The sequence below is a fragment of the Colletotrichum acutatum genome (assembly GCF_030867785.1).
Source record: "Colletotrichum acutatum strain CBS 112980 chromosome Unknown BDZ83scaffold_54, whole genome shotgun sequence".
NCBI lineage: Eukaryota > Fungi > Ascomycota > Sordariomycetes > Glomerellales > Glomerellaceae > Colletotrichum > Colletotrichum acutatum.
Window position 1 is genome coordinate 54154 of NW_026849048.1, and position 20901 is coordinate 75054.

At 52.8% G+C, this 20901-nt stretch overlaps 5 protein-coding genes across 5 annotated transcripts; 4 read left to right on the forward strand and 1 right to left on the reverse strand.

Moving 5' to 3' along the window:
• Positions 1-610: 610 nt before the first annotated feature.
• BDZ83DRAFT_579008 (uncharacterized protein) lies at positions 611-3101 on the forward strand (the record flags this gene model as incomplete). The annotated part of the gene is made up of 4 exons (XM_060505193.1): positions 611-1546; positions 1611-2008; positions 2072-2419; positions 2594-3101. The coding sequence occupies 4 exons, from the start codon at positions 611-613 to the stop codon at positions 3099-3101; spliced, it is 2190 nt and encodes a 729-aa protein (XP_060364302.1).
• Positions 3102-4123: 1022 nt separating this feature from the next.
• On the reverse strand, positions 4124-6535 carry BDZ83DRAFT_357451 (uncharacterized protein; the record flags this gene model as incomplete). The annotated part of the gene is made up of 2 exons (XM_060502554.1): positions 4124-5689; positions 5753-6535. Coding segments are annotated over 2 exons (1977 nt in total), but the record flags the coding sequence as incomplete, so codon positions are not given.
• Positions 6536-13573: 7038 nt separating this feature from the next.
• On the forward strand, positions 13574-13959 carry BDZ83DRAFT_623475 (uncharacterized protein). The gene has a single exon (XM_060508387.1). The coding sequence runs from the start codon at positions 13688-13690 to the stop codon at positions 13934-13936; it is 249 nt and encodes an 82-aa protein (XP_060364304.1). The 5' UTR covers positions 13574-13687; the 3' UTR covers positions 13937-13959.
• Positions 13960-15304: 1345 nt separating this feature from the next.
• Positions 15305-19097, forward strand: BDZ83DRAFT_623479 (uncharacterized protein). The gene is made up of 2 exons (XM_060508388.1): positions 15305-15909; positions 15977-19097. Exons 1-2 carry the CDS (start codon positions 15491-15493, stop codon positions 19032-19034), a joined length of 3477 nt encoding a protein of 1158 aa, XP_060364305.1. The 5' UTR covers positions 15305-15490; the 3' UTR covers positions 19035-19097.
• Positions 19098-19861: 764 nt separating this feature from the next.
• BDZ83DRAFT_731246 (Chloroperoxidase) lies at positions 19862-20734 on the forward strand. Its single transcript, XM_060512866.1, has one exon. It carries the CDS (start codon positions 19940-19942, stop codon positions 20675-20677), a length of 738 nt encoding a protein of 245 aa, XP_060364306.1. The 5' UTR covers positions 19862-19939; the 3' UTR covers positions 20678-20734.
• Positions 20735-20901: the final 167 nt, after the last annotated feature.

The window sequence follows — 20901 nt, forward strand, 5'->3', positions numbered from 1 at the left end:
GATTTCGGATTTTGGAAATTTATCGCGGTCAACTCAGTCTAACGTCCAGTACATTCACAGTGAATGCGGATCAGCCAAGTATTTCAAGCCTCGAAGCTGTGAAAGGGACTTTCGTCTTGAGACACCATGTACGCCATGGTATGGTCAGCAAACGTCTTACATCGAAACCCTTCACTTTCCAAACGATCACTGTGCTATGCTCAGTGAGGCAGGTCATTCCGGTTCAGATAGCCGCTGATTGGACACCATCGAATCGGTATTGACCCGAATATGCACTGCTTATGTCGTCGCGTCCCGATCGCTGGGAGCGGGTCCCACCACGTGGCGTGCAAAAAATCGCCATCTTAGGAATGGACAAGAGTGGCGGCGGAAATAAGAGTTAAGAAATTGGGGTCGAACAATGGGGAAGCAAATTGAGGAGGGGACTGGGGGTGCCGATGTCGTGATTGATGGGCCCCTCTTTCCTCCGTCTCTCGGTTCTCCACTCGGAGGACTAGAATCCGGAACGTCCACCACGCCACAGGCAAGCACCTGTACCTGAAGGAACTTTCCCCCGGACCATCCACCACTGATCCGGACTTCTCCCGGCCCGGGACTGACGCACGCAAACATGCGCGTTCCTGACCTTATCAGCAACGACGACGCAATCTCGCAACGCACACGCCAACATCACACGTCGTCCACAGTGATAGCTTCATCTGCAGCTTCTTCATCACAATCAGCATCACCAGAAGTGGAAAGTCTACCTCCACCGACCTCAAGAAGAGCAGGTCCACCCAGCAAGAAACGACGTACAGCGCAAACAGCAACCCATCTCACGCGAAGAAAACGCGCAGCAACAGCGTGCCAGTTCTGCCGTCTCCGCAAGACGAAATGCGACAACGTCCATCCCGTATGCGGATTCTGTCGACATCACCATGCGACCTGCGTGTATGGCGATGAAGAAGAAGATGAAGAAGAAAGAGAGAAATTAGTCAATGCTGCCCAGGCTCAAGATGAAGGCATCGCGAGTTTAGCCATCTTGGAAAGACTAGATGAAATCAAGCATTTGCTGCAGAGAACAAGAAGCCCCTCGAAAGACCAGCCGGCATTGGTGGAAGCTGAGGGACCTCAAGCGGGAACCCATCAGACAGATAGGACTGATATTCATCAGCATGGAAACAACAGTGAGCCTTATGGTTACTTCATAGAAGATCATGACCAGCACCGCGAAGAATCTTCCCGCACGCTGTACTCGGCCCTCCGCTGCGAGTCTATGCTCCGGTGGCCTGTCTTCGAGGGCATCGTACCAGAGGACGACGCACGAATAGAATCCTTCATTCTAGAATTCGGCACCGACATGACCGATGATGGCCTGATTCAGTCCAGCAATTCCTTAACGCTCAACGGATCAGGCATCCAAGAAGATGCTTTCGTCCCCCTTTGCCGGAAATTTCTTACCCATGTCCATCCGCGGAACCCGATTCTTGAGGGAAACGAACTTTTAGCCCACGCCAAACAAGCAACTGAATACGGCATCAAGTGGGATTCTCCCTCCTGTATTGTAGTAAGAGTCCCCCATTCATCTCTTCAGCGCCCCTCGAACCCAGTCAACTGATACCAACCAACAGCTCCTCGCCTGCGCCTTGGCAAGTCTAACAACTCCCTGGATCCCACCGCAAGAAACCGCATTCATGACCCAAATTGACGTATCAGAGACCCCTTTCCCGCCAATACTCGAACCACAGGACTGCGGTACCGCAGAGGCGTACTACCTCGCAGCATCCAAACGCATCGGCCTTCTAGGTGCCTCCATCCTTGACATACAATGCCTCTTTCTGGCCTCCATGTACGAAAAGTGCCGCCTACGGCCACTACGAGCCTGCTTCTATATACAGCAGGCCTCGACAAGACTGCAAGCCCACCTGCTCCGGCGAGGACGACGACCATGGAGGGGGGCCAGCGGAAGGGAAGAGCCGACGCAGCCTCTTGAGCAACGACTGTTTTGGTCTTGCTTCAAGGCTGAGAAGTGAGTAGCGTCCACCTTCTCTCTGTCACCGTACGGTGGGCGTCTTTCCACTGACGAAAGTAGCGAGATCCTCACGACTCTGGGCCTCCGACAAAGCGGCCTAGAGGACTTCACCTACCCAGACTCCTTCCCTGCGCCTCCTTCGACACTCTCCACGGCAACGGTGTGCACCATTAGCGTCAACGAGACACCCGCCCATCCTTCAGACTACGCCTGGTCACCACTCTCAGACTCTCAACAACGCCTGGAAGAAGAACGCAGTTGGCTTTACTACCTCGCCGAGATCTCCCTCCGGCGGACGATCAAAAACACCATGTCCGTGTTATACCGAAAAGGCGAGGCCTACTGGCTGAGGAACGAGGATCTATTAATCCGACAATACGATGAGTTTGAAAAGGAAATTTCGCAATTGTTAGTTACTTCTGCCCCGCCTTCTCTTGTTATCCGTACTTTCCTGTTCCCCCAACCTGAGTCCCCAACTTGATTTCCCCAGTCTTGGCGGACCTCAAAGCAGCGCGAATAAATTTCCGAGGAATTCAGCACAGCAACCACCCCAGTCGAATGCCGAACTTACACGCCTCCCAGACACTCCCATCTTCCACCCTTGATTCAATTCACCGAGCACGACTACCCAGACAACGAACTCGCATTCTACCTCCAAGGTCGCTTCCAAGGATGGCGCGAATCAACCCTCCGCCCGCTCCTCTACTGCGCCCTCCAGGGAACCCAGGCCCGTGGCCAACACGACCAGAGCCAGCATCACCCGACGAACCCGCGCGTAATCCACCTCGCTCACAAAGCCGTCGATACCTGCGCCGCCATGATCGTCAAAACGGCGCACCACCACCGCCACGGCGGAAGCTGGTTCGTCGCCCGCCGCGCATTTTCCTGCGCCGTCATGGTCCTCGCAGTCGTCGCGGCAGGGAACCGCCTTGTAGAGCCGCCCTCGAACTGGAGCTCTCTCGTGCGGCTTGCGTTGAGGGTTCTCGGGCGATGGGGCAGAGAGGCGCGTGATCTCGAGCGCATGCGGGAGACGCTCCAGCGGCTCTTCCATAGGGTGCAACAAAAGGTGGGTTCCGGGGTGGCGGTATGAGACACCTTGGGCGCCGCATGGCACTCGAGTTTAACCTGGACGTAGGTACATAGAAGGCTATTCCTTCTGAAGAAAGGGCCATGCGTGTTCGAATCACATGTCTATACGTCACGTCCTTTCGAGAAATGACGTCGATATTTTATATTCCCGAAAGATTGGTCTTCGGCACACTTTGGGTACGATTAGAGAGTTATAGGAGATTTATTCGGGCAATATGATGCCGCACAGTAGGTAGAGGCTGGTAAAATTGTGTTGAAGCAAGTCTGAGCTGGCCAAACCACTCTCTACTGGGTAGACTATGATACGCACCCCTCGGGGTAGATCTTGAGCTAGCACGCAGAACGTATGAAGGGCACGCTCATCGACGGTCAACTGAGATTCATACATCTCCCAGCTACTAGACATTTGTCCTAAGGAAGCTCCCCCTCGTGGTGTCTCCGGAAAGTCATCAAGTGCGAATAGTCGCCGAGACCCAAGGGGTACTCAACACTACCAGTGCAAGCTTGGTTAGATGATACGGCGTGATTACGGGCAGCTACACATGTGACAGACCTGAACTCGCCTGTGAGGAGGCTGAGAAGGGCACCCGAGCCCATGAAACCAGAGCCGGCAACCTCACTCTCTTCGACGACAGCCACACGTACCCACGCAAAAGATTGGTGACTACCTTGTACGTTTGCCTCTCCGTAACCCAAATGAAGGGCACGCATGTGCCTGAGCCAAAAGACACTTTGCGATCCGTTACCGTTATATATACGCCTAAGGAGTCATCTGACATTGCCCGCGTAGTTTTCGTGACAGATGGCGTTCGCGAATCTCGAAGGAGTGACCTGGTATCCGCAAGTGTAGTTTGCTCTGCAGTTCGGGAGCCCCGTCCCTGCAGAATGCAGCCAAGAGATCCGAGACCCGCTCAACTTGCCCCAGTCCAGACAAGACCACGATTTGCCGAAGCCCCAGCCCGACGTAGTGCCACGAGTGGTGCCGGAAAAGGTACCCAACAGGGTACATGAATAATGGATGCGCTTGTCATCTTATTCCAATGATTTGTTATTTTCGTTGCTCTGCAAGATTGCTGTTCACCGTGCAGAACTCAGACCGCCATGCACATCATCACTCAGACACACGAGGAAGGACATGGAGAATTTCGTATTCAACTTTTTTAGTTGTATTAATAGTTATCTTGGAGCGGTAGTGTAAACTAGTCACAATCGTGACGACTATGTTATCCCCCACGCGCCATGCATTCCACATCAACATTTCGCATTACAAGTTGTTAAGATGTTTCCAAATCGGATCCAACTTCAGAGATGCCTCCCAGGTTATTCACCCGGTAAGACGGGTAGTATACTAGGGGTATAGATAAAAGTGAAAATGAACATTAGATAGACGCGCACTTAGACGTTGGAAGTGCGACGCTCAATGTTGTCGACGTGGACCTTGTCGAGGACGCCGTTGCGGGCGACCTGGGAGGCGAAGGTCTCATGGGGCTTCCACTTGGCGGAAGTGCGGGGAGTGGTCTCCTCCATCATCTTGTCAACCTGCTCCAAGGAAAGACCCTTGGTCTCAGGGACCAGGAAGTAGGTGTAGACGAGAGCGCAGGTGCAGAGACCACCCCAGACGAAGAAGACGGAGGACTTGAGGTTGCCACGCTTCTCACCGACCATGTAGGGGGTGATGACGGCAATGATGGTGTTCCAGAGCCAGTTGGAGGCAGTGGACAGAGCAACACCGCGGGAGCGGATGGGCAGAGGGAAGACCTCACCAATGAGAATCCAGGCACCGGGTCCCCAGGTGGAGGCGAACCAGAAGATGAAGATGGCGATGAAGGCGATCTGGGCGTTGACGGCAGGAATGTTGTTGGCGATGCTCTTGGTGGCATCGGCGGGGTCGGGGTGGGTGTGGTTGAAACCGACAGTGACACCAATGATGGCGACGAGGAACTGGCAGATGGTCATACCGGCGGCACCCCAGAGAAGGATGGTGCGGCGACCGAAGCGCTCAACAGTCCAGAAGGACAAGGGAGTGGAGCAGACATTGACGAGGGTGAAGACGAGGGAGATCAGGAAGGTGTTGCTAATGGCACCGGTAGACTGGAGGAAAGGAGTCGAGTAGTAGAAGATAAAGTTGACACCGGTCCACTGCTGCATCATCTGGAGGGAAGTACCGAGAATAGTCTTGCGCAGGTTGGAGTTGGCCTTGAAGACGGAACCGCTGAAGCAGTTGGCCCATGAGCCGAACCAAGTGGCAGAGGGAATGAGCTGGCGCTCGTACTCCTCGTTGGCGACGATCTCAGCAAGCTCGACCTGGATGTACTCAGAGTTCTCGGGCTGACCGCGAAGCTTGGAAAGGGAGGCGGCGGCATCGGCGAGTCTGCCCTTCTTGACGAAGTATCTGGGGGAGTCAGGGAACAACATGAGACCACCACCAAGAATCAGAGCCCAGGGGAACTGAATGGCGATGGGGATGCGGTAGGCGCCAGTGTCGGTGCGGTCCTTGGTTCCGTAGACGACGCAAGCAGCCAGGAGAAGACCGATGGTGATGCAGAATTGGTACCCGGCGACGAGAGCGCCACGAACCTTCTTGGGAGACTATGAAACTGTGTTAGTAGAATACTCTGGGGGTTGGTGAGGGCGCAAGGGTGAAATGCTTACAATCTCAGACATGTACAGAATGACAACGGCGGACTCGAAACCCACACCGATACCAGCAATGAGACGACCGGTTACGATGGGAGCGAGAGGAGAGGAACCAACACCAGTGATCATCTGAATAACGACACCGATCATGTAGATGAAGCAGCCGAGAATGACAGTCCACTTGCGTCCCATCCAGTCGGCAACGTCACCAGCAATGAGAGCACCGAAGAAAGTACCGCAGGAAAGAATAGAGACGATGAGGGAGGTGTCAGACTCGCCAATGGCGGTGGCACCCCTGCCCTCGACAGCCTCGATGAAGTTGATGGAACCCAGGACACCGTTGATGTAACCGGAGTCGTATCCGAAGAAGATACCTCCAAAGGAGGCAAAGGCGCAGATCAGGTAGGCCTTCCATGTGACGGGAGCCTCGATCTGGTCGACATTGTCGGTGACGGCGAGGCCCTGGACGGGCTCGCGCGTAACGCCGGTTTCTTTCTCCATTGTGGAGGTAGTTGCTGATGTTGTTCGCCTCGGGAGCTTGGCGATGATTCGAGCTGATTGTGTGGGAAAGGGGAGGACGAGAGGAAGCTTGTCGGGAGAGTTGTTGGCGAGGAAGCTCGTGAGGAAGGGAAGGCAGTAAGTGAGAAAGTGAGGGCGAGACGAGGACCTTTTATCAGTCTTGGTGTCACGTCCAGGAAGGTGCAAAAGTAAGGTAATGCTACGCAGCTGCGTCCGTGTCAGTCCGCCTGTCTGGCATGGGGGTGTGTGTGGTAGTACCGACTGATGGACTGGGGACTGAGAACTAGGGGGGAGTTGGAGATACCTTACTAGGGGAGGGGGGTGTGACACCAAGACTCGAGTCTGGAATGGGGAATGAGAATGGGACCGATGCAAATGGGTCAGTCAGACTCAAACAGAGCAGAGCAGCCTGCCGTATTGTCGATGAAGACCTTACTACACCTATGCCTACGGAGTACGCAGTCTGCGTATGGACGTAGTGAGGAGGAGTGCTGTGTGTGAGTGTGTGTGGTGCTTCATCTCCCCATTCCGAGGGTCTGCAGGTCACAGTTCATCGAGAACGAGCTCCCATTGGGTTAGCCCCGTTGGTTAGCCGTCCCCATATTGAAGCTCCTGCTAGCTCATGCTTAATAGGGCCGATAACTCTTGGGCAGGCGTAGAGGCCGAAGGGGGAAGAGGAGGGGTGGAAGACTAAGAAGAAGGCATGGCGTACGAGGGGGGGTGGGAAGGGGACTCCCGACGAGATGGGAAGGGGCCGCGGGGCGGGCAGGCCACGGGGAAGGAGGGAAGGACGACGAGGGTGGCAGTCAATCAGTCATGAAAAACCCAGAGAGAAAGAGTGAGAGAGAGAGAGACTAGGAGAGGTACAAGGCACCAAGGGTACATGGAAGGAACTGCTCCTCGTCGGGGTTAGCGCGCGATGTGGGAGGTACCTCCCGTATCACACAAAGGACCTTGGGCAGGAAGGTACTTTGATTCCTTCCTTCCATTTCTTGGTTCTTCACTCACCTGACGATAGCTACCTTACCTCAAGGTGCCATTTAGCATTGCGGTCGTACTTACTCTTCAGGTACGATGATGAATACGCGCATGTTACCACAATTGTGGTCTGTTTGTTCGGGCATTCAATTCTTGCTAATGTGGTAGGTAGCGAACAGTTGGGGAAACCACCAGGCGCTGACTGAAGAGGCACTTGCCTAATTGCCATTGACTTTTAGGACTTCCGTCGGCTAGAGGGGACTTGCCACGGCAGCCGACGAGTGACATTAAGGTAAGGTATGCTAGACGGGCGGGAAGGAACGAGCGACTCCCTAGCAAAACGAATGCAAATGTACGAACACCGTGCTCCTGTGGCACGCACAAAAGGCACATGAACAGAAAAGAATTGGAAATTGAGGAGAAGCAGCGTCCACTTGGTAAGAATTCAATGACTCTAGGTGGACCAAAACCATCAGATCATCAGTTCCAGGCAGATCTGGACTGAACACGGCCTCACTAGCCATGACCGCAGCAGAGGGGAAAAGAATAGTTTAGCGGCCGATGCCCACTACCTTGGTGGACAGATTGACTCGTCAGTGGCGCGCGATGACCGGCAGTCCACTACAAGCGCTAAAACATTTGGAAAACTGAGAGCCAAAGGCGATGACAAGTCAAAAGGGGGGGGGGGGGATCATTTTGTTAGCACACACGATTATTGGAATTGGACGTGAAAATTAGCCACTGGGGAACAATAACTGGGGGAGACCACACTGGCCTGGGGACTCCAGTCTTCAGCTGTCTGGCCCCCCGGGGACCCCCCTTTCGTGCCCAACATGGAGAGCGCAGCCACCGGGTCACGGGGGTTCTTTCCCAAGAACCAAGGCCCCAAAAAAAGGCCCCAAGCAGACCAAGAGGAAGAAAAAAAAAAGCTGGGGAAATGGATTTCGCCGTTGTCTCGCCGTCGCGTGGCGTTTTGCGGGGCGGGGCCCTGGAGACTTGGTCATCCTTTTTTTTACTGATGAATCGACGCTAGGCTCGATCCAGACCCTTGACCGCTCCCGGCTCTGCTGTTCGCCCATGTTCTGGCAGTTCAGGTCTTGCGCTGCGCCGGAGAAGAGCGTTGGCACGGGACTCAACACGATTTTCTCACAATTCGTGTCCATCCATCTACGGCTATTTTCACCCGATGTTCTTCCTGTCTGGCTCGTGTTGGAACAGGACGAAGAAAAATGGAATAGAAAGCACTGGGGCTCTGCTGATCTGGGTCCGGTCTCGACCCTTCGGCTCGGGTTCTCGGGTCTGACAAAGAATCTGTCAACTGGAGATCAAGCAAACGGGACCAGACGAACGGTTGGTCTCGGCCGCTGTTTGTTGGTGGGTGGTTCTAAACCCTTCTGACAGGCTGCACCAGGAGATTCCAAGTCGCGACTCAGCGCGTTTGTCTCTGGTGGCAATCTCATGAGGGTGCAAGATGTCTAAGTAAATGCCTTACACCCTGCACACCGAAAACGATGCGCTGGAATCCCCAAAGTCTAAACGCGGAAAGTGTCACGTAGTCGGACCGGTCGTTTCGAGGTCATTTGACGATCCTGACGAGAGTAGTTCGATATGCTTTCATCGCTTGCATCGCAACAAGCGCCGAATAGACGAATCGCCCGCCCGCAACCCTGGCTTGGAGAGGTCTTGGAGTCTGGAGATGCGTGACACTTTCCCTCCCCATGGACCGTGGCTGGCGCAGGACTGCGGCGGGGGAGGGGGCCAGCTGTGCGCCAAGCCTGAACGTGCCGAGCTTGGCCCCGAGCTCATGCAGCGATAATCTGCATACCAAGACACGCCTCTCTCTCTCTCTCTCCAGACTCCAGAGTTTCCAGAGTTGAGGACGCTCATAGTCCATGGACGCTCAAGAATGTCATCGACATGGCACTACTCATCCACGCCGCAGGGAGGGGAGCGCGGAAGGGAAGGAAAGCGGCGACGGCGAACATGGGCCAGGCATGCAGTAGTCCTGGCAGACAACGGCAGACTTGATGAGATGCGCCCGTTTCTGGCCAAGCGCCCGGTGGCCGTGGTCCAGTGATGACATGCCTTCTCCTTTTCTTACCTAGTGGTCCTGGCAAAGTCATCGTCACCGTTTGACATGGTTTTGGTAGGTATGTGTGTTTGACTGTATGTGGACTAATTTGGAGGTGCGGTTACCTGCTTACGTTTGATGACCTCCTGAATCTCACGATCGCTTCATGTAATTTCAGAATTTTCACCAACAAACGGCCTACAGAACAAGAGTGTCAGAGTTTTCTCCCCCTAAAACTCCCGATTATCTTCATTCGGGTTACTTTCACCCGCGTTTGGTGGGGTCCCCGAGGGGTATTCTTTATCCGACATGAACCTGTCCCGTGGGAATAAGAACCAGTGGGCCTGTCACAGCCATGGCCCAACGATTAAAAGTAAGGAATTCCCATAATTCCATAATTCCATTGAAAAAAGGTGCCCCCGTGGAGAAGCAGACTGGAGACTTTTGGCATAGGGACTTGGGGAAAGCGCCATAGAAGCGCCGAAGAGGCAGGCAACAAGCGTCCAGCGCCGTCCCGAAGGCAGGTCCAGTCCTTAGGTAGTTCTTGCCAGTTGGTGCCAGACTGCCATTCCACAGTACCTACCTACCTAGGTGCCTTGATCTTGAGGATACGTACCCGTAAAGTACCGAAGTACCTTCCCCGGCCACTTTTGTGTGGCGCTCATTGGCTCCGTCGCCTCCCTTCTTTCCCACATCTTCCCCGGTATCAGGCCCTTCCTTTTGAGTCTTGGTCTGATGAGCCACCGGTCCCTCCCTCCGATTCGCCCATGTCAGTCCCCAAAACATGACACACCCAGAACCCCCGGTCCCTGTTGCCCCGTCATCCTTCCGAGAAGGAAGAAAGTCTTCGTAAGGAATTGGCAATGTCTTGCCTTGACTTGCTCGCAGCCTTCCACGTTGGCGCATCTTCAAGTCAGGCAATTGGATGATGCATCACTAATTCATTTGCGCAGGCGGCCTGCGTCCGACTCTGGCGCCTTTGGCTACCACCTCTCTGTGCCTCTGCGACAGCCCGTCGTGACTGGCGATGCTTTGCGACACGATGCGATGCGATGAGATTGGGTGGTGAATCTGCGGCCGGACTCAGACATAATGGCAGCATTGCGGTCTCTGACTGTCAGTAATCGAGACACGAGGCGCCCGTGTGGGTTTTCTTCCCTTGCCGCTCCCTGGCCAAACATCTCCACTGCCGTCGTTCAACGGACCATATGGTTCAGCGCCATTTCTCTTCAGCCGCCGACATCCGCCAGCTCATTCGTTCGTGATGAGATGGGCACATGTCGACCGGCACGCTCGCTGTACGAACAAGTAGGTATGGTATCCGATCCCAAGGGCCACCCTACCTAGTCCAAGCCGCAACGTTGGAGCCCCAAGGGCTCTCCCGCATGCTCTCCTGCAGCCCTCCAATACGTCTCTCCCTATCCGTGGATACCACAAGCTACAACGCCTTACGCTTGAGCTCTCGACGCTTTTGTGTGAAGCTCGCTTGACTGTTCTTGGCTCAACTAGGCCATCTTCAGGCTTCAACACCTACAATCGAACTCGCTTAGACGGTCACTTGAAGCTATTCGAGCCATTCAACCTCGCCAAAACCTACAACTACAGTCTTTGCTAGCCGCTGCATCTCGCTATTCGGACTGCATGAGATGGATGCAACCCCATTCAATCCATCCCATCTTCATCCCGCACTTTCACGCCCTCCCCCAACTTCTCCCCATCCCATCCAACTTTTTCTTTCTTCCCCCAAGTTTCCCCATCATCTTTCCTTCAATCCCCCGGCCCCGGCCCCAAATGGGACAATGCTCGGTGGTACTCAATGCGCTAACTACCTACAAATCCCTCTATTTGGAGTCTACTATGGTAGACGCTTCGTCTTGGTGTCCAATTTGGCCGAGTTCCTGTCCGTTGTGGATCGCCTCACATGCACTTTCAGACGCCGTCTGTCTCTCTTTCTCTCCGCCTGGAGATATCGGGGTCTCCAAGTAACCCCATATCTCCAGCTTCACGAAGCCGGTACCCAATCACGACGTTGCTTCCACCAGATCGCGCGCTTGCTCGTCTGATTTCGCGGGTGCTTTCGGGGCTCCGCGCTCACCATTCAATGAGCCGTACGAAACAGCCGTCCGTACGAAGCCACCGCCTATAATCGGAAGAGTCACGTCGTACCACCACCCCACCCGAGTCAGCGCGCGTTGCTGTTAAGAGGGCCCAAAGTCCGAATGACCAACAAGTTTTCCCTCCCCGGCGCTCCAGATTTGGGCTCCCTCCCCCCCGGCGCCTGTTCGCCAGTGGGCGCCTTCCGAGCCATCCCTGGTCGGCCTCCGTACCCAGGTGCTTACTTTTACCTGTCACGGCCGTGATATCGGCCCGTCTTTGATGACGGCCCCATTCAGCCATGCCCGAAATCACGACAGCGGCTTGTCAACACTGGCGCGTCGCCTTGCCTTGCCTGCTTCAGTGCTTCATCGCCTCGGCTTTCGGCCGAGTTTGGGCTTGGTCTCGATTCTTTTTCCCCAGCCCACCGCCCTCGTGCTTCTCTCCAGGACTCCTCTTTGTTCTTCCCCATGGGAAACTGGTAAAACGACCGCGTTTTCGCCGGCCGCCTGATCTCTGACGCACCGTTCGTCTCGGAACGTGAACTACAGATACGAACAAGCTTACAAACCGCCAGACCGGTACCAATAGACCGACAGATTGTCACCGCACCGCAAACTCTGTCACTCCACGGGGTCTCCGGACGCGGGCACGGTGTCGGTCTCCGCTCGGAAGGATTTTTCTCTCCAGCAAAACCACGAACATCCAGATTCTCTCTCCACTGCGGAGAACGTATCATTAAACACCCCTGCTACCCCTGCAAGAAGAAAATAATCACCCCCAAGATCTCTGCTGAAGACTTGCGGACACAGCCTGAACCGTGGACCGTGAACCTCACACGATGTTCATCACGTGGTGTCTCGACTCAGACCTGAAGTTCGTCCGCTGTTTTATTCGCACGGGGCCGCCATGAGCACAGGAAAAGCACAGGCTGCGGTACGCTGCACGTCCATCCCAGCAACCAGGCCATCCCCAGCCCATCCCGAGTCCTCGGGACATGTGAGTCGCAGGGCCCTTGAGTGGCAACGCTGACCCGCGTCTTTGGTGTTGGCCGATGATGCTGGCGCCGTGCACGCACGATCGTTGTCTCTTCCCCCATTCCAAATGCCCGTCCTCTTGGCTGCCGTGGCTGCTAAAGCTAATGATCGATAGGTAGTGTATATGGATCCAAACCACCGGATTCTAGCGTGGTAGTCAGGTGCAGCTGTGCCCAGGTCCGAGCTCGATCCCTGTCCGGCACCGCCGCCATCGAACCTCGGAACTTGTCGTCGTCACTGACCTGTCACCAACCCGCAGATTAATAATGGGAGTGTTGAATAACACCTTCGGTATGGACTGATCTCGACCGGCGGCCGGCTCCGTTGGCCTTCCACAGTGCAACACCGCTACGTTACCCTCCATCCAAGTGCCGCTACGGTATCTAACCTTTGCCTCCCGCCAATCCCACCCATCTTCCTACTTCACCGTCTCTCTGCTCGCGGGGTTGAGCTTCTCTTTGTCGTGATGACTGGTTCGATCATTGAGACAATGCTGATCTGGGGTAGCCGCCATAAAAGCGCCGCAGCGCGCCAAGTCGAAGTCCTCAATTGCGGAAATGGTGAGCTATTGAAGGATCAAGCCAATCGAATCCCTTCGTGGCTTGTCACCTGCCAGCTAGAAGCGCACAGGTCGAAGGATCAGCCACTCGATTCTTCTGCCACCATCCAATGGCCGTGCTTTCGTCCTTAGAGCCGCAGAAGGACTGTCAACACTCAAAGGTTGCAGAGTTCCTCGATTAGGATTTCTCAGGTTTCACAGGCGACAGGCGGGCATGGTGGGCAAACCAAGTGGTTGGATTGGTGCTTCTCTCCTTTTTACACAGCCTCGCCAGCATAAGCATTCTTCACAAAGAATTAGGTCACGCGCAAGTGTGCGCCGACCTCCAAGCCCCAAACGAGGATTTGACACTACAGAAGCTCCCTTTGTCTGGTCGTCGGACTAGCAATACGCTTCTGTCGTGGTCGTTTCTCGATTGCGGGGTTGGTGTCTGTTAGTGTCCGGTGCAGGTTCTTTCCCGCCACTCCGAAGAGCTAGAAATAACCGATTTTTCTGTAAATCAATTCCCAATCAGTGCTTAGAATAGTCCAGTTTTTTTTTCAATCTACTTGTCGCAGAGCTGTGAAGATCAGAGGAGTCGCGAGTTGAACTAATCCTAATTACTCTGTGATCTGTATTCATCCTCTCGATCCCGTGATACCATCGTGCGATCCGGACTTAAGCGCTCTCAGTGACACTGCAGCTCAGTGACGATGCCAATCGCAAGTTTGGCTTTCCTGAATCGGCTCAGCTGCAGCTTTTTTGGTCGGGTGGCGCTTTTTGGTCTAACTGCTTTACCTTGTCGCGTTTGCCTAACACTCTGGTTCCCGGCCCCCCGTTTTCCTGCCGGTAGTCGTCGGTTAAAAGTGGCGAAAGATGCAAGGGCTTGGAAGGGGCTTGGCATCTGCCTTTTTGGTTCTGATGGTGACGACAACGGAGATGAGGTGATATGTTTTTGGTGATTAGCTGGCGATCTTGATTTTGATGGGTTGATTCCTGTGATTGGGGACGTGTTAAAGTTACCCAGTGGGCAAAGCTTACCACCCGATATTTTCGCCTTCCACCCAGATTGTTGTTCTTGCATTAAAACTTGATCTCGGTTGATTCTCATGGTGTAAAGTAGTTTCAAACGAATACAAACTTTCCATTGTCGTGGTGTTCTGACTTTTTTATATCAATAATTGTGCTTGGTTTGTTATTTCTACATTCAGTATCGGAAATTGATGTGGTTAGACAGAAGAAGTTGGTGTAATCCTGACGAACAATCTAGGAACCTCGATCATGCTTGAGGACTCTGGGGCTTTCCCCCGGTGCCGTATAATAGATGTTCTTACTTGTTTTCTTACCTAGTGTCAGTACCTGTTGGTCCTCATCGTCGTAATTGTGTTTGAGTTATTCTACCGGGGTGGGATACAGCGAGATATAATGAGTTTCAGTGCAGTCCGATTGGAAGCACCATGGTGATTTCAAGTTTGTCTAATAGACCTCCGGGCACACGACTTGAAGAAGGAATAACTGAGTTTGTTGAGAGTAATGGAGTTCTTGCACCGCCAAACATTAGCTAAGTTTCAGCTCCAACAATACCCCAGCTGTCTCCCCGTGATTTTTGTTCCAGCTACTGATAAGCTACTTGGTGGAGATCTTGACTATTGCGCCTAGTCGTTTTAACTCAGCTATCTGGTTCTTGTTTGTTCAATATGGCCTTATACTAATTCAGTTCCCCAAGACACCTCTTCTTGACATGTCTTGAGCGTTGGTTAAGTAACTTTCATCCCCAAATCCTGCATGTACCAACACCGCCTTCGGGTCTGAAGACACTTACCACGAGCCCAGTACCGTACTTAAATGCTCTACAAGTGAGGCCTAGGCGAGAAGACTAGGTGCTTGACCCGTCACCGAGTTGAGCGTCTCTGTGAAAGGCCGGGCCCTCGTATGCGAGCATGGCATCCAGCAATATTTAGTGACTGGTTTCGACCCGATGCTATTCATCACAGCCAGGTACCTAGCTACAAGCCCCGGATTGTAGCTGGATGGAGAACAACTTCATCATGCAGGTCTCTCTGGACTGAAGTCGCAGATACCAAGACGGCAAATATGTGTTCTAGAGAACGACGGTATGTATATGGATCCTAGAGCTTTGGCGCAGTGCCAAACCCCTGAAGTAGATGCACCTTAGTTTTGACGTCGGACAACTCACATGAAGAAACCTCATTTTGTAATTCGCTGCCTCAAATCAGGCTGTATCCAATCTGGTGATTTGCAGCCGCCGAGTGTGGCTGCCTCATGCAGGCTGAGCGACAGGGCAGATTTTACCCCTCTTCTACGTCCAACGATGAGTTGTCTACCCTCTTTCTTGGCCTCACCACGTCTGCCCTTCTCTATCTCTCCCTCTTTCTCCGCCGTCCTCACTAATCTATCAGACTATCCCGAAACTCGGCCAGATTTCACAGTATTCACAATTATCTAGATCTGCCCATTTCTCTGGCCCAGGGAAACCCGGCTGGATCAACGCCAACATGTCAGGCCTCGAGGCTCTCGGCCTGGCGTGCAACATCTTTCAAGTCATCAGCTTCGGTCGCGAGACAGCCAGCCTGGTCAAGCGCGTATACCGAGATGGCACCGTTGACGACGCCCTCGAGGCAAACGCCAAGGACCTCGCTCAGCTTGCAAAGCACGTTCAGACCTTGGAAGTTCCGAAGAGCCCGACCAAGCAAGAGCACCAACTGCTCGAGATCGCCAAGAAGTGCCAGGCCGTTGCGAGAGACTTGACGGAAGAGATCGCATTCATTGTTGGTCACAAGAAGAAAGGAAGCCTTGCTGCAACAATAAAGGTGGCTGCCAAGGCGAACTGGCGAAAGAGACGGCTTGATACCATGGAGAGGAAACTGAATGATGCCGAGAGGCTGATGCAGAGCGGTCTTCTTGCGCGGATCTGGTAAGTTTACGGAGTCTGAGTTTCCCATGAGCCACATTTCCAATTAATAAGTCTTGCCTCCACATAGTCAAAAGGCTGATGCCATGCACGTTGATCTGAAGTCACTTGACATCAGCCTGCAACACTTCCTGGGGCAATATCAACAAGGCCATAGAGACACGTCTGACCTGATATCCACGGAGATGTTCAGGACACGCAACCACGTCACCTATGAATCACACAAGGCCACAGATCAGATTCGGTCAATGGTAGATCAGCAGTCTGCGCAACTTGATACAACTATACGGAGCTCTAATCGGCAAGTCTCAGCTGGGATGGCAGCTTTGAGTCTTGACAGAGACCGAGAGGCTAAACGTCAACGTTTCCTCGCAAGCTTCAAATTCCCGAGAATGAACGAGCGCCGAAACCAAGTCAGCGAATCATGCGAAGGTACATTTCAGTGGATTTTCGCAGACGACATGGGGATGCTCGAAGATCCGGACAACGATACAGAATGGACAAATACAGAAAGCGAAAGCTTTAAAATGAGCGGCGATTCTTGTTATCAAGCTGACGACTCCGACTGGAAAGATGACTCGGCCAAGCGGAACAGTGCTCCAGAACAAGATGACGGAATCCGCTGGGACTCCTTCATAGACTGGCTTAGGTCCGGCAGCAAGATCTTCTGGTGCAGCGGCAAGCCCGGCTGTGGAAAGTCCACATTGATGAGATACATCAGATCCGATCCGCGGACTACAAGCGCACTGGAAGTATGGAGCCCTGGCGCGCTTTTAGTTTCGCACTTCTTTTGGCGCCCGGGAAGCCTGATGCAACAGAGTATTAGAGGAATGTTTTGTTCGTTGCTGCACCAGCTTCTGGCAAGTGGTCCGTCTATTCTCGACAGATCTAGGCTTGCTTGTTCATCGGCTGGAGAGAAGGATTCAGACACAGACTGGTCTACCAAGGAACTTCAAAGTCTATGCTTCAACACAATTGAGCAATACAATCGGCCCATTTGCTTATTCCTAGATGGTCTAGATGAGGTGAGCTCCGATGATGGTGTAGTGCGGCTCATAGAAACCATACATGACTTAGGCGCCATCCCAAACGTCAAAGTTTGTGTTTCAAGTCGACCTGAGTACCTCATTGAAAAGCACCTGGGTCGCGGCCGCTATCCATTCATCCACTTGCAAGACCTTACGAATCAAGACCTACGAACGTATATCCAGAGCCACACCAACTTTCCTCCTAAATTCAAGATGCGAGACTTCTGGGGAGATCTAGAGGACCCGATAACAGTCCTCGTCGATAAGGCTGAAGGCGTTTTTCTCTGGCTCTGCCTGGCCATTCAAAGTTTGAATCGAGGATTAGACCACGAAAACAACTTGGATGAACTAGAACAAAGAATACGGAGCTTGCCTACCGGTCTGAGCAATCTGTACAAAGACATGTGGGCAAGACTGAATGACGATCAATTACTGTATCGCCAGAAGGCTGCGCTTTATCTCCGTCAAGTAATTGCCAACCAGAGTCCCAACTCGACCAACAGCTTCGGAAACGGTCTCAATGCGTTTGCTATGATGCTTATAACGACTTCGATGGCGGACCGTATTCTCGAACAGCATGGGCACATGATCCATCCTAGTACCCTCATCACAGCATGTCACAGAACCCAAAGCGAGGTGCTCGTTCGATGTTCTGGGCTACTAGAGCTTCCAGAATCCACAGAGGTTTCCTCTTCGGATACGGTAACCCCATGGAATTGTGATCAATACGACTCAGTGATGCCTCACATCATAAGCGAAAGAACTTTCCAGTTTATACACCGCAGTGCATGTGACTTCCTCTTGGATACGCCTGAGGGGGGAGAGATCTTGAGTCACTGCACATTATCAAATACGGAGCTCCAGCGTCAAGTGATTTTGGCTTGGGTTGCAATCTGTCAATTAGTGCTAATTAAACCAGATTATTCCTGGTTCACAATTTGTGAAGACGGTTGCTTGAATGAGCTTGACTGGATCTTCTCATCTATCAAAACCACAATTTCGGATAGTTTGGGCCAACCAGGTTATCGGAAAGAAGACTGGATGCATCTCATGAAGGCCTGCGAGCGGCTTTGCAGATCAGGGCGGCTGGTATCTATTTACGGCCAACCGATCAACATTTTCGGCCATGTTTCACATACCAAATTTTACACAATCGCCGCACGAAATGGATTGCTGCAAGTTGCCTTTTCCGATGTAGAATATCTCGATTTTCCACCCGAGATTCTCTCGCAGCTACTTTTTGAGACCTGCTGCCACCCTAGTTTACACCCGAGGACGGTATCGTATGCTGATAGTAGTCGACTGGCTGCGGAGCTTCTCAAGCATGGAGCTGACCCAAACGCAAAATTTACGACAGGAACTTTTCCAGAGGTACTTGAGACACCACTTTCTGTGATTCTTCGGAATGAGACCCACGTGGGATACAGAAGTCGCGAAACATGGCTCTTTCTGCTGCACACTTTAGATTGTTTCGCAGACCATGGGGTGGATTTTCAACAATGTGTCTTCACTTCATTTCATTACGGGTTTGATAGGTGTATTGTTGCCTACAATTACAGCCCCATCCTTACACCTTTGTCTCGGTGGGCCATTTACACCATTCTGCCGGCGGCTATTTTGATCGCTGCCGCTGCCGCAACCTATCGCACTCGAGGTTTGAGCTTTTCGCAGGAGTTCGAACACCTTTTGAGCCTTTTGGGCAGCAGCGTTGGGGCTCACGGCAAGTCCGAGGCTCGTGTTATTGGTTTACAGGACAGGCACAGCTCTCAGCCCAACTTTTGTGAAAAGCTCAGTCCTGAAGATTCGGATCACTTGTGTGAGTTTCTTATCAAGAAAACACTCCTGGGCTTCTCGCAATTGGAGAACCCAAGGGTTTTGTGCCCATTCGAAGCTGAACACCTGGGAAAGATGCTTGAAGCTGTGCTTGAAAAGAGTGAGTTGAGCACGAAGGGGATCGAAGATCACCTGATAGATATAGGTCTTGCAGAAGCGAAGATATACGTCGACGATGATGGCGTATGTTATTCCCAAGACGCTGCAGAGAAGATGATGCCCGAGTGGATAGTCAATTGGCTTGATGGGAGACGACTCATGTCTTGAGGCTCTTTTGGTTTTCCACAAAAGTATATTCACAAGTGATTGTATCCAAATGTATAGTGCAGCATCGAGTACCTCTGCAGTGCCCTTTCTTGGTGATTGGACTGTTTGCGTTTTGTGAATCTTGCAGAGGGGCACCCAAGTTCCGCCTGCTGAACTGCCACTTTCTCACCGAGGTCTTTTGGGGGCATGAACCATCAGCTGACTATGAAACTACAGGTAACGCTGATCTGAACTATACAGATTTCTCATTCCTTTTTGGGTCTTTGAGTAGTGATAGGATTATACCAACACCCCGAGGAACATATTAAGCCATTCATCCGTCCTACCAACAATTGCAAGCTTTTGCTGGCTGTAGAGAGTGACTCACTGGCTGACCAACTGTTTGAGGACGATGAGAAAGTTTCCACAGGCCCATTTTCTGATCACATAGAGTGTCGGAAAAGCTCTTATAGTGACTTACTTAGATGGCGGTGAGAGTGCGACTTAGCCATGGGTCCTAGGATGTCGAAAGCCGCGTTTGCAGGGTAACCGAAACTCAATTATAGGACTGTGGTATGCCGGAGCCGCCGAGCACCAGAAATACTCACCCGAGATTAAATCGGAACTCTATTGAGCTTTGGAGAAACCATTCGGCCAATGCCGCTTCCCGTATTTCTCATTACGGACGCCTGCCAGCTTGAAGGCCCCATTTGCAAGGTTCTTAGTGTTGTTGAAGAGTTGTCAGCATTCGCAACAGGTGAAGAATATAAGTACAGGAGGCAGAGCGTAACTCAATTCTCCAATGGAGCTGTGACGCTTTGACTGTCGAGAGCGTCAATTAAGCTGCCAGAAAACCAGGGGGTGTTTTTTTTCGGCTATTCCTTTACTTCTGTTCTTCGTTATCTCTCGACAGTATACAACTCATCATGCATTCTCGGATCGTCTCGTGCATGTCCCTATTCTTACTGGCCGCCATCGCAAGTGCGCAGTTCGAGGATCCAGAGCACCCATACGTCCCCCCAGCCATAACCGACCGCCGCTCGCCATGCCCAGCTCTCAACATTCTCGCCAACCACGGCTACATCAACCGCGACGGCGCCTTCATCTCAAGTGAAAGCGCCACGGTAGCTCAGATGCAAGCCTTCAACTTCTCCCGCGCCGTGTCAGCGGGCCCCGTCCCCGCGGCGCTGAAGTACTCCACCACGGGTGTGAACGGAACTTTCCACCTCGACGACCTCGCGCAGAAGCCACTGGATCACGATGGGAGCTTGAGTCGCGGAGACCTCGCGCTGGGTGATAACTTGCGGTTCAACAGGACTATTTGGGATTCTTTCGTGGCTAGGTTGCCTGACGAGTTCGTTACCTGGAAGCAAGCTGCCGAGGCTGGTGCTGCGAGACTTGAGGATGCGAGGAAGGAGAATCCCGAGTTCACGCTTGATGCTGCAGGGGTCGCGGCTACGGTGGAGCAGATGAGTGGTCTACTTGCTGCCTTTGGGGGAAGTGTCGAGGATGGAAAGGCGAGGAGGGATTGGATCAATGCTAGTTTCGTGGAGGAAAGGTTGCCGTGGTCGCTTGGGTGGAGGACGAGTGAGACGGTGCTTGAAGGGGCAGCTTTTGGACCCATGGCTAAGGCTTTGAGGGAGTATGCGCCTGGGGGTGTTTGATGGCAGACACCTGATAAGGAACAAACTCGACGTTCATGCACTGAATCGTAGGATATCCCTGTCAGATGTTCTGGGGTCAGTAGATTTCATTGCACGAACATCTACAACGCAGCGGTGTGGGGGAACTTCAACTCGGAGTCATGCAGCATCTTCAAATGAGCTCTCGCCTTGTGTGATGAAGCAAATAAGGTGGAATTGAGAGTTGCTAGTGAGGTACTACGTAA